Below are 12,787 nucleotides of genomic sequence, written 5' to 3'. Positions count from 1 at the left end.
TAAAGAAATGTCCTGCCCTGTCCTGTTACAGTAAATGGGATAACTCTGGCCTTGCTGGCGGCCCAGATTTTTAGAGTGTCTCAAAGGGCCCATGGCACATACCACAGTGCAGTCAAAAGAATAGAGAGCGTCGGACCACCACAAATCAAAATTTCCTTGGCACGTGGGATTGACCAATCTGCATAGAACTGCTTCTTGGCATTTTCATGGAGACAAACATCCAATCAGGGGAATATCACCATATTCTCAGAGAGTGAAATGGGACCAATCACAGCTCATCTGCCACCACCTGATGACACCATGTTGTGTGTCCTTGTAACACCCCTCACCCTTCATTTTTAGGCTTTCTTATGGAACGTCCATTGCTATTATAATGAAAACAACAACCATAAAAAGAGAAAGCAACAATAAAACCAGAGCTGTTACATAAAATTCTTACGCCATTCTGCCTCTGGAGTCCGAGGGTCAGATGAGACCAACGCGACAACTTCTTAAAATGGTATCAGATGACTTAGTGATTTTTTTCATTCTAAATAAATGAATGGCTTATGGATTTGATCTCTGACATGATGACATAAAGGTATTTTTTTCCCAGAGTACAATTTCAGATTGTCAGGGTTTTCTAGGGAAAAATACCATGAATATGTCATACTTATATTGGCAAATGAGGTGCAAGAAAAAGTAGAAATAAAATTGATAAGTACAAAATATAATGTTTTAATAATATATGAACATGAACATGAACACAACATAAGCATGTTAAAAATTGTGATACGGTACTACAAGCGTGATTTTGATTATACGCAACCGGTAAAATTCCATGCAAAAGCGTCAACAAGGCATATTATAAGAAATCATTTCTTTTCCCAATAAAAGCAATTCTCAGTACACACCCAAATGCACGCAAATATGGAAATAATAAAGAAATGTTAAAAAAAATAACTTAGGCAGACACAAATAAAACTACCCCATAGTGTATGAGTGATGCATGTGTTTATGGTCTTAATTACATTACAGTATTAAAAAATACCACAGAGCTCACAATTTACAACATCCAAATCTTCAAACCTGCTGGAAGAAATCCACAGTGCACTCAGACAGGACATCCACTGCCCTCGCCTGTGCTACTCAGGCCAAGCCTTGGTGCAGTTACCTGAAAATCAAAAATCTCAGTTAAGGTTTTCTCCAGGTTTAAAGAGCATGTCAATGAAAAAATATGTCCCAACTCGGGAGGAGTTGGATGGCAATTAAAAAGGATATTTGATATCAAAATGTCATCACTTATGTCCATAAAGGATCCAGTCCCATCTGCACCAGGCAGCGGAATCTTTGGGAAAGTGAATGATTCACAAGATCTGAACTTCTAATCCAATGCCAAGTAAGTGCTTTGGCCTTTCACTGCACAAAAACGGAGGTTGTTTGATTGAATGAGAGCAGGTAAACATGACCCATGCCTGTGATGTCTCTGGGGGCCTTGGACTAAAAAGGCATCCTCGAGAAGCACACACGGGGGCCACTGAAGTCATGGTGTTGCCACACCACCAAGCCGTTTATCTATTTTGGTCGCGAGAACATCTAGCTGCAGCAGCGCCAAACCTCCAGGGGATACAGGGCTTTGAAGATGTGGGCTACCGTACTAAGAATTGCATCATCTTGCTATCTTAAAAGAAAGACGGTCTCCTTAACCTGCAACTGATCTTCAAGACAATGTCTTGTCAGGACTGTGCAGGTGAGGTCCAGACTTGTCAGGCACCTGCAGATTCTCTCATTCCATTCTGATCATACTGACTAAGCACTGTGATTACAAGAGGTGGGTGGCTTCTCAAAGACAGGCTATTTAGTAAAAATATAAGTTTTCTTCCCCCTGAAATCGATACTATGTTAAGCATTTTAATAAAGACATTAATGTCAACCCCTGAGACTCACAGGTGTAAACAATACACAGTAACCAGAAGGCATTAGGAGCATGGGCTGTACCTTCTGCTTTGGTATGTAGTCAGTTCTTCTTGAAGGACAGAGGCTCTCTTCTGCAGAAAGTTAACCTAGAAAAAGACACCGTGTATGAGCAGAGGCTAATGTGGCCGAGGTGGCAATACTGTGCAAACAACGGGGCTCTCTAGGTAAAAGGCAGAGGATTTGCTGAATGTCAGTGTTATGCTTTTCACTTCTGATCAATTGCATCCCCTCCTGAAAATCCATCCGAGACTGGAGAATCCATTCAACCTCCTTATTGCAGAGCCATTTTGATCTGGCCCTAGCCTATCTTCAAGGCTCCATCTTTCGTCTCGCCCTCCCAACCATCACCATCTTGCACACCATGCTTCCCAACTCTTTTGCCCTTTGGTGCAGGGCATTTTCTCTCTTTGAAATGCTTGGCTAACAATCTCCTATTTACCCTCCACTATTTGGTTCACATGTCACTGACTTCCTTCACTCCTCCCCAACCACTCGTCACATCCGAGGCAAAGTCAGCATCCCTCCTCTGTATTCCTGAGCTCCATTATTAGCAATTCTTGAGCTGCCACGTGGTTGTTTGTTTTCATATCTCTCCCCTGCCCCCCCAAAACCTGGGAGCTCTTCTGGGACAAGAAAGGATGTTTCTTCATCTCTGTGTCCTCAGCTTCTTTCATGGGGCTGAGTATGACGCTGGTATGCACTAGTGTTGCATGAATGAATGTATGAGTGAGTAGAAAGAAAAGTACTGTCTTCTGGAAACCTCAGTCCATCCTGGGGATTCCCTGAGGTGGGAGAGACAATACTGGTACCATAAAGAGCTGAAGTCAGAGTTAGGCCAGCTTGGGTTCAACTCCTGGCTTGGCCTCCCTGACTCTAGGAAAGTTACTTGAGCTCTCGATGCCTCATCTGTGAAATGGGACCAATGACAGCTGCTTTCCAAGGTTTGGAGGAGGGCATGAAAACACTAATAGAAGCCACATAGCACAGAGCTTGGAGCAGTACCACTCCCTGCTCCCACTCTCGGGGGTGCTGAGGGATGGAGCAAACTGGTGACTCAGCAAAGTCTCTTAAATCAGATCTTCAGAGTGTGGTTTGATTTTTTGGAAGCATAAATTTCCGTATAGTATTAAAGATACCTATATCAGGTATGAATTCAAAAGCACCTTCCACGAGCAAATAGAAACGGTTTTGGGGGTAACTGCTCCCACAGCTCGATGTAATCAAGAGTCAGCAGCATTTGATCATTTCAGAATTGTTTACTCTTGCCACTTTGGTCTGAACTGAAACCATGGCAACGGTTGATTCTAAAGCCTAGTTAGGCAAGAGAATACAGCTAGCAGAACGGCAAATGTGCTTGCAGGAAAGGAAGGCACACTTTCTCTAGATGGGTACATATCCAAGAGGTCCCCCTCGGTTTTGTTTACTTGTGATATCACCCTGGTCTTAATTCTATCCAATTACTCATATGACCCATCGGACAATTGATAATGTTGACAGATGCAAGGATTATACTCATTCGGCTTCCCTTCCCCCACTGCGCTTTGCAACTGGAATCCCAACAATTTTCAGAAAACACAGGCACCTGTGCTTTCAAACTAAATTTGCTCAGTCTATGGCCTGCGACTCCTCCATGCAGCTGCCAATGCTGAGGCCCTAACGCAGCTGGCAGCACTCTCTCTGGGTCAATATCCAGTTTTAGGAGGCTGAAGTGGCTTTTATTACAGGGAAATGATGTGAATGATAACAGAAGCCCTGCAGGTGGATATCAGATTACTTTCTTTCGTTCTTTTTTTTTTTCTAAAAAAAAACGCACACACACAAAAAAAACACAAAAAACCAACAACACCACCCTCCTCTGAAGGTGCCAGGTCCTACATAGCTGACCCTATGGGAGCTCTCCTACAAAGTTAATAGGTAAACCACACTTCAAGGGGAGCTTTTCATGTAAAGAAAGAGGACTTAACCCTTTGTACAGTAACACTTCCCTGCAGTACTTGTTTTTATATGCAGGAGTGGAGGAGGCAAGACTCCACCGGCAGAAGCAAAGCCAAGAGTAGCACATTTTATCTTCAGATAAGAGGCTTTTGACTGAGGGGAATACATGCAGGGCAGCCAAAATTTGCTGTGTGCGCTGTCTTACACAGGATAAAAAGCTAATGTGAATATCATTACATCCTATCAGTTTGTAAATAAATTTATTGAGCACCTAATACGTGACAGACACTGTCTTGATATGAAGAACAAAGACCTCTTTCTCTCAAGGAGCTCTCCCAGAAAAAAAGTGTGTTTTCCTTTTTTTTTTTTTAAGTTTCTTTACAGGTACACAATTTGCAAATATTTTCTCCTATCCCGTGGTTTGTCTTTTCAATTCCTGAATGATGTCTTTTGAAGCATAATGTCTTAACTTTTAGTAAAGTCCAATTCATCTTTTTTTTTCTGCTGCTGCTTATATGCTTCATGTCATAGCTAAAAATAAACTTCCACCTAACCCAAGGCACAAAAATTCACTCCTTCATCTAAGAACATTTCTTCTTAGAGATTTCTTCTAAGAGTTTTACAGTCTTTTTGGAGGTACATTTAGGTCTATGATCCATTTTGAGTTAACCTGTGGGAAACATGTGAGGGAGGTCTCCATTCTTTTCCATGTGAAAGATCTGACTGTCCCAGTGCCTTTCTTTCCATTTTCCCCTCAGTGAATCATCTTGAAACATTTGAAAATCACCTGACCGAAAATATGAGGGTTTTTTTTTTTCCTGGACTCTCAATTCTATTTCATTGATCTCTGTGTCTATTCTTTTGCCAATATCACATTGTCTTGATTGCTACAGCCTTTTACTGAGTTTTTAAATTGGGAAGTATGAGCCCTCCAAATTCATTCTTATTGTTTCAAGAAGGTTTTGGCTACTCTGGGTCCTGGGTATTGTTTTTCATCAATCTCAGTCATACAAGGATCCTTGGACATACAAGAACATGATTGTTGTAGGGAAAAAGTATGTTTTAGATTTCTAAGTGTATTAGAAGTGGGAGTATGTAGATTCTTTCCCATGTTGGAGCACACGATCTCACTGCACTGGCAAAATATAAAATGTGTTTATAGAAGTACATGGAGAAAACTGACGCTGGAAGTTGTGAAAACATTTTAAGCATCTAAATTTACATCAGTTGCATCTCTCACACTGTATTTCATAAGTTATACCAGGAACTACACATTTCAGCAAGAAATATTTGACCCAATTGTTTGAATACCTTGTCATTATTCTGCTCGGCATCTAAAATGCATCTTGTTGTGTCTAACAACCATATAAAACACACCAGAATAAAAATGCTTCTAATTTAACCATGGTTTCTGTTTCTCTGCACTTTCACACAGTCAGGAATCACCAATGTGCCAAGTCATGGCATTCGAGGCCTGGTACCAAGAGTAAAAAGGGGGAGGCTGTCTTGGAATGTACACTGTAAAGTGAGTAAAAGTAACCATAACTGAACTTCTCAATTTCATGGGCGCTTTTAAGAAAATCTTACTGAGACAATGAGTTCCAAAACTAGTAAGAAAAACATTCTTAAAAAAAAAAAAACACAAACAAAACCCAATTCATCCTCAGTTGTACTTTATGTTATGTATGATATTACATTATTTTCTGGCATCAATTCACAATGAAACGTATTCATAAGTCTGTTTTCAAGATATGCACACCACCTGGACCCTTAGGAAATGCCTTAGTTCTAGTAATTACCTGTGACTTTAAGGAGGAAATGGTGTCTTCAAGCTCTTGTCTTAGAGATGCTGGCATCAACCCTTTGAATTTTGTTTCGTATTCTTGTCGTATGTAAGTTATCTATAGCGAAAAAAAAGAGAGAGCTTATCAATTTCTCCTTAGAAAGAATGATTTTAAATTTAAAACAATGATTAGTAACTATCTATTTATCACAAAGGTAAGTTTGTTACATGTGGTCAATACAAATGAAATGACAGGAAACAGAGTTACAAACTGCAAAAGGCACTCAGTCTACTACCCTTGTGCTCTGGGATAGTGCCTCAGACACTTTTCTTTAAAATCCCCATTAATATAATTTTCAGCACTTGATAAATAGAACCTGTTCTCCTCTTACCACTTATGATATGTTCCACTATGCTGACCTTTTCTTGATCAGGATGTGGATACACTGTGACTTGAGGACAATTCATAGTATGCTATTGATTTGATTAAGATCCTCCCTCAAACTGGCTAGGTACTTAGGGGCTCGGTATAATCCATAGGATGATGGGGATAGGAATAAAGAATAGTCTATGCCAAGGTGTCTCCAAGTCTCCACACAGGTAGACCAGAGTATCTTGCCATTGTGAGCTTCTCTGGCTCATGGGCTTCCCTCCCCCTCCAGAACACAAAGAAGCCTGGGCTCAGCTAATTGATGGGTCCCTGGGCTGGTAAAGGAAAGTTTGGTGGCTCATCCATTCATCTCTCTAAAAGCTACAGACAGAAGCAAGTGGGGAAGGGGTGAGAAAAATCTTTGGAGGGATGTGCCTGAGCAGGATGCAGAGGTGTATGAGTGTGAGCATCAACATGTGTGTGTCTTGGTGTCCTTCTCCAGCTAGGCTGATTTCCCTTCCTCCTAATCTGAGATGCAACAGAATTAAGCAACCTATTGCATATGCTGTATGTGACTTAACTGAATATTAAAGCAGAATTGCACAGTATCCCATAAATGATTCATTGGATGCATCTGGAAATAAGGTAACATACTATGAAAAATCTGTGCAGCTGAGCTCACTTAGACAAGCCTATGGGTTTACTGAAGATAATTTAAAATTATCAGCCTTTAATTCCCAACTTCTCCTAGACTAAACCAAATTAAGAAATGTGTTCTAACAGTTCATTTCATTATCCACTAAAATCCCATGGCAAATGTTCTAGAATATGATTTTTCAATCTTTGGCAAAGTGTTTTTTGACAAATGTTATAATCTTGTGATTTACACCTAAAGGAAGAACAGAAATAATGAAAAATGATCTCTCCCAGTGGTGTAATATTTGATTTTTCCCACCTTTTCTTCTTGGACTTAAGTTCAATAATTTGAGCAAAATGAAAGGCACATGCAAAGCAAACACACAGATCTTAAGGGTAACATTTATCGAGGGTCCACAAGCCTATGGACTCTATTTTTCTATCCTTCAAGACTGACTCTGAAATTTGGAGCTACAACTCTTTCAAAAGGGACTCCTGCTGTCTTTCTTTCTTGTATCCTTGTTTGTTTGGAGTGTCTGGTCACTGCCTGTACATTTGAGCTGGATATAATAATGTCCAACCCTATCTCCTTTCCCATAGAACTTGGTGACTCTTCTTTCTCATGTCCTCTGGCATCACATGGACCTATGGTGAAGTCTGAAGGCAGACTTCTTTCTTAGCTTGAATGTCTACATGATTTTCTTTTTCCTTGATTCAGGGACTTCACTGGGATATCTTTTGGTTTGAACGATGACCACTTTTCCTGAGACATTGTATGTGCCCTTTCCATCTTTTTTTTTTTCTTTTTAAGATTTTATTTATTTATTCATGAGAGACACAGAGAGAGAAGCAGACACAGGAAGAAGGAGAAGCAGGCTCCACGCAGAGCCTGACGCGGGACTCAATCCCAGAACCCCAGGATCACGCCCCGAGCCAAAGACAGATGCTCAACCACTCAGCCAACCCGGCGTGCCCCGTTTCCATCTTTTCTTGAGGCCATCTTCCCTCAGTTTTAACTACTTTGGAGGTGAAGTCCAAGCACGTACGTTCCTCTGTGAAGTTTCATAGTTTCTCTTGACTCCCTTGTCCCCACTTCACTCTTCCTATCTGAGGGCCTCTTTGTATTGGAGGCGAGGTCATAGACAGCAGAGAAAGGTGTGTGAGCAAGACTGCCCTTTGATCACCCTATCACATCACTTTTAAATTCAGTAGGCTATATTTTCCATCTTTTACTGAGGATTTGAGCATTCCCATTTCCTGTCTACCACTCCCTCCCCCCCCCTTTTTTTTTATGATTTCAATGAACCTGAGTGAAAATGAGCTCTTGGAAAATCTGAAATTACCTCACTTATGAATGAGACTATCAACCAGGAAAATATTACTACCCTGAATCCTTAAACTCAGATCCTGAATTTAAAAATCATTATACCAAGCAGAATCCTGTTACTTTTAAAAAGTCACAGAAAACTTTAACCTGTTTTGCTCTATTTATAAGGTTAATAATGTTACTACTAGCAAACATTTATTGAGTACTTTTGATGCGCCAGATACAATTCTAAGTACTTTAGTAAGTGGTTAAGCCTTCTGACAACCCAGTGAGCTAAGCCCAGAGAGGTGAGTAAGCCATGATTTTAACTCAAAAGAGTCTGCTTGTCAAGCACACATTCTTAGCCACTATACTCTGCTCTTTCTCAAATAACCTTTCCAAATACTGAAATGTTTCTTCCACTCCAAAAGGAAAAGGACATTACAGACATAAACAGAGAAGTTTCGTCCACTACACACTGGCGCTCTCCCCAATATAGCAGGGGCTAAGGGAGGGGGTGGATGTACTACCATCCTTCCAGACATTCATCTATTATTTGCTTTATTTTTTTTAATGACTACAATAACAACATGACAACAATAATTCATTCCTCATGCTTTCCTTACCATGAGTTTAACATTTTAAAGATTTATAAATAAGACTTATTTAAAAAATCTCTGCAAATGCAATGCACATATTGACCTAAACTAGAAGTTCCATAAATCCCCCACAGAAGCACACATTTTAAGGACCAACCAGTGAAGGCTCTATCTGTCATGTGGCAAAATGAGAAAGAGGAAGGAAAGAATTAGCTTATGTTGCTTCATATCACTTTTGACGCCTGTTACTATTTTTCTATCTCCACCTCTGACCCAGGATATGTTTGAGGGGGGATAAGAAGGGGGTGATAACACTTATCTATAGCCTAATCACTAACTATGAACTGCTAAATGCGCCAATCTCCCTTCTTCCTGCCTTCCCACATTTCCCTTGTGGTCTGAATCTGGCCTAACAACAGATCAAGAAGCAAGAGGAAACGGAACTGATCTGAGCAAAGGATTTGATGGACACATAAGCCCTTTTACTAAGGGAAATGAACGTTTTTACAAATAAATCTACCTTATTATTAGGTGTGAATATTAATTTCCATTAGCCTACACTGTCCAATTATACTAGTGGGTGCTATATTAGCTTACAAAGGGCAGAAGCATTCAAAGACTGTCCTCACTTGAGTAATTCGGGAAAGGAATTTCCAGGACTGTTTTGGCTCATTTCCATCCCACCTCACCACTCCCACTGCCCTCTAAAAGCACTGTGTATAATTATCTGCTCTTCCACATTCCTCAACCACCTCACCCCAAATAGACATAAGCCTCCCTTGCTCCCTCTTTCCTTCATCTTCTTCCCTTTAGCAAAGGAGACTTAGGAAACATAGGACATCGTGACAAACAATGACATTCCTGTAATGTAATAAGACCCCTGGATGCTGAGTGAAAATGGTGTGTGTATAACATGGCACCCACGTGACCAAAGATAGCTGTGCTCCGCACCATGGCAACCGACTGCCCACCTTTCCCTCGAAGGCAGAGCACTGACAATATTTCCTTTAATTTTTAAAAAGGGTCACGAAGACTGCGAACATCCATAACTAGAGATTAGTGTTACACTCTGGTAAAACTTATACCTGGGTAATCAGACAAATACACGTTTGCATAAACAAGAGTCTACAGGGTGTACAGAATATGTAGTTGCCTTGAGCCAAAAGGATCTCTGGAGATAAAAATTCAAAGTGATGTTGCAAAAAGTGAACCTTGAAATCTTACAATTTCATTGAAAATATGGAAGGAGAATGAAAGCATATTTTGCCGTGTTTTTATCGAAAGACACTGTCAACCACTCGATATGTCAAAACCATGTCAAATATGTCATCCTCCTGTTGTGTAGCAAGATGACATGGAAGCCTGCAGCTTTATACACACAACCTAGGGGATGTGCCTCAACCACAGGTCGTCTTACTGTAGGCTTCGGTGTGCCCGAGATGGCATTCACCTTTGAAGAGGTGAGCAAAGGGGAGGCCACCTATTGAGTGTCCACTGGTGTCCACTGGGGTTTCCCTGTCACACGTCCCTGCACAGTCATTTGTAATTGTCTTCTGTGGTAAGAGGGAAGCAGTTTGGGAAAATGAGTGTGCCTGATGTTACTTCACAAAATCCAACGAGCATTTCTGGGGTCAGTTCAGCAGAAAAAAAAGGGAACTAAGTAAGACTTCTACTGCTGCCATCTCTGAAATATCTCCCCATTTCGCTGCGTGGCCCCAGGACCATCTCAGCCTGGGATGCCTTCATCTCGCACCTGACCTGCTGTAATATGGGTTATGTTGGTTTTGGTTTTTGATTCAAATTTTCTTAACATTTAAAATCAAAATCAAATCCTTTAGTGAGACCAACAAGGTCCTGCACCGTCTGGCCCCTGGCCACCTCACTGCATCCCTTGTCACTTGAGGGTCCTTTCACTTCCTGGCACCCAATTTCTTGGCTTCCTTCTGTCCATTCACCAGATGCCTGGATGCTTTTCCTCATGACAGGCCCTCTCTCCTCTCCCTCTGCTTACTCCCCTGTCTCATAGGGCTTTGCCACTCCTCCATGTAGATCTCTGGGTCTGGAGGGTCCTGCTGTGTGGGGTCTCAGGGGTGCCCCGTGGGAGCTCGGCAGGCTCTGGGGAGGAGGCTGCATCAGGGGCAACTCTCTCCTAATTTCAGATGAGCCGGAGCCCCTCATTGTGGCAGGCAACAGCCTTCCTCAGTTTCCTGTTGAGAACGAGGATCACCCTATCCCTTGCTTTCAAGCTGTAACCCAGTCTCTTGTCATTTCCCTGGCAAGGAGTCCTCTCAGCATTTTTGTCCCTATTCCTCCTGGGACTTCCCTCCCAGCTGCCTCTGCCTGCAGATGGGCTCGGGACCCTGTACTCGCGGCTTTGGCTTCACTCATCACTCTGGGGCTCTGTTCCGTTTCCAGGTCACACACTAATGTCCATCCTGCTTTTGACACCGAATACATTTTATCTCTCTCTCTCTCTCTCTCTTTTTAATATTTTTTATTTATCTATTTGACAGAGACATAGAGAGTGAGTGAGAGCACGAGCAGGGGGCAGTGTCAGAGGGAGAGGGAGAAGCAGGCTCCATGCAGGGAGCCTGATAGGGGACTTGATCCCGGGACTCCGGGATCATGACTTGAGCCGAGGGCAGATGCTCAACCACTGAGCCACCCAGGCACCCCATTTACTTTGCTCTTCTTGTATTTTCTCTTTTTATATTTTACCAATCACCACTGAGTGGTTGCAGAGGGGGTACCTGTGACTTGCCCTTATAGAGTCACCTTGTGCAAAAGGACAGACTTTTGTAAACTGCCTTTTAACTTAACAGAGTCAAGTATAGGGCTTAAGAAACCAGGCTCTGGATGGGGAATGTTGGGAGTTGAAAATGAGCTGGGTCCCTAAACTGTGTGTCCTGGGAAGGCTAACTTCTCTATGCTTCAGCTTCTTTTTCAGGAAAATGGGAATTATAACTTCTCAAGGCTGCAGTGAGGTTTAGATGACTAAATATATGTAGAAGTTTTACAAGAGTGGAACTTAGTAAATGTTCAATAAATGTTAGTAATCATTACATCATATAATGGAGATTATACATATATATTTCATTACATTATGTCATTGTATATTATGAATTATAATTTGCACTACTAGAAATCCTGATAGCAAATTATTTGCATGTATTCACGATTAACTTGAGGGTCCCATGTAAACCTCTTTTTGCATTTTTGAGTATCTATGTATCGAGAAAGTATATAATGGCAAAAAAAATTCTATGATTTCAGAATCACTTTTAAGTAGATTTGTATATTATAATTAAAATCTCTACTTACATTTGGAAAGCAGTAGTACCATATTATGTATCCTGGCTACCTAAAGTGATTAGTGTGTATGTATGAATTTTCTCAGATCTCGCCAATAGCTCTGGTCCACAGGTGGGGAATCCTTGCTCCACGCTGAATGATTTAAGGAAAGGATCTCAGCTTAAAACTGTCCATTCAGCCTGGATTTCTACCAATTAGATATACATGGGAGGGGTGGGGGAAATGATCAGATGCTGCTCCTCATTGTGGATTAGTGTTTCCAGAACTGTGTCCTTCTAACAACTGGCTTAGCTGAATGTCATAAAGGAAACGGAGTTTGATTGTGGAGTAAATTGTAGGGGTTTGGAGATGACGGCAAGAACAAGAGGTAAATTTGGAGCATGGTATGTATTCTGAGAGAGGGTGAACATGGGTGGGCACTGCAGTGGGTGGTTTGGAGTAAGTGGAAAATATCAAAAGGATGCTGGGCGTCTGAAGGGTGGTGACGGACAGGTAAGGGGTGGACAGGAGAGGGACACAGGGAGGGAGGTTACTGGGGGGATCTGATATAAGGCGGAATGTGGGGATGTTTCTGAGAGATGGGCCTTTGTGCAGCAAAAAGTTTTTGCACAGGCCTTTTTGGGGAGTATATAAAACTCATCGCTTTGAGACTGAATTCCAATGTGGTTTAAAGAATAAGAATGAAAGAAACTGTAGTAAAAGATGGTGTCAAAAAAATGCTCTAGTGCAGCTGAGAAAAAAATGCTCTGCCTTCTAAGAAATTTCATTTTTATTGGGGTTAAGGTATTATGCGTTGCCACAGCAACTGCCAAGAGAGATCCATTTTAAGAAAGGTGCTCTGCAGCATAGCTGGTGCACTTTGATTCTAAAATACAACGTGAAAATGTAGA

The 12,787-nt window shown here is 41.5% G+C and overlaps 1 protein-coding gene across 6 annotated transcripts in view; it reads right to left on the bottom strand.

Moving 5' to 3' along the window:
• Positions 1-693: 693 nt before the first annotated feature.
• The window catches only part of CEP112 (centrosomal protein 112), a 400,471-nt gene continuing 388,377 nt past the window's right edge, over positions 694-12,787 (bottom strand). For all 6 annotated transcript variants that reach the window (XM_055323886.1, XM_055323903.1, XM_055323913.1 and 3 more), the window contains 3 exons: positions 5,691-5,792; positions 1,978-2,042; positions 694-1,153 (listed from right to left, as the gene is read on the bottom strand). In XM_055323886.1, coding sequence (XP_055179861.1) covers positions 1,150-1,153; positions 1,978-2,042; positions 5,691-5,792 — 171 coding nt within the window. In that variant the 3' untranslated portion in view covers positions 694-1,149. The remainder of the gene's footprint in view (positions 1,154-1,977; positions 2,043-5,690; positions 5,793-12,787) is intronic.

This window comes from Nyctereutes procyonoides, unplaced genomic scaffold (assembly GCF_905146905.1).
Source record: "Nyctereutes procyonoides isolate TBG_1078 unplaced genomic scaffold, NYPRO_anot_genome, whole genome shotgun sequence".
NCBI lineage: Eukaryota > Metazoa > Chordata > Mammalia > Carnivora > Canidae > Nyctereutes > Nyctereutes procyonoides.
The sequence above is the reverse complement of the archived record's forward strand: the minus strand, read 5'-3'. Positions and strand labels throughout refer to the sequence as shown.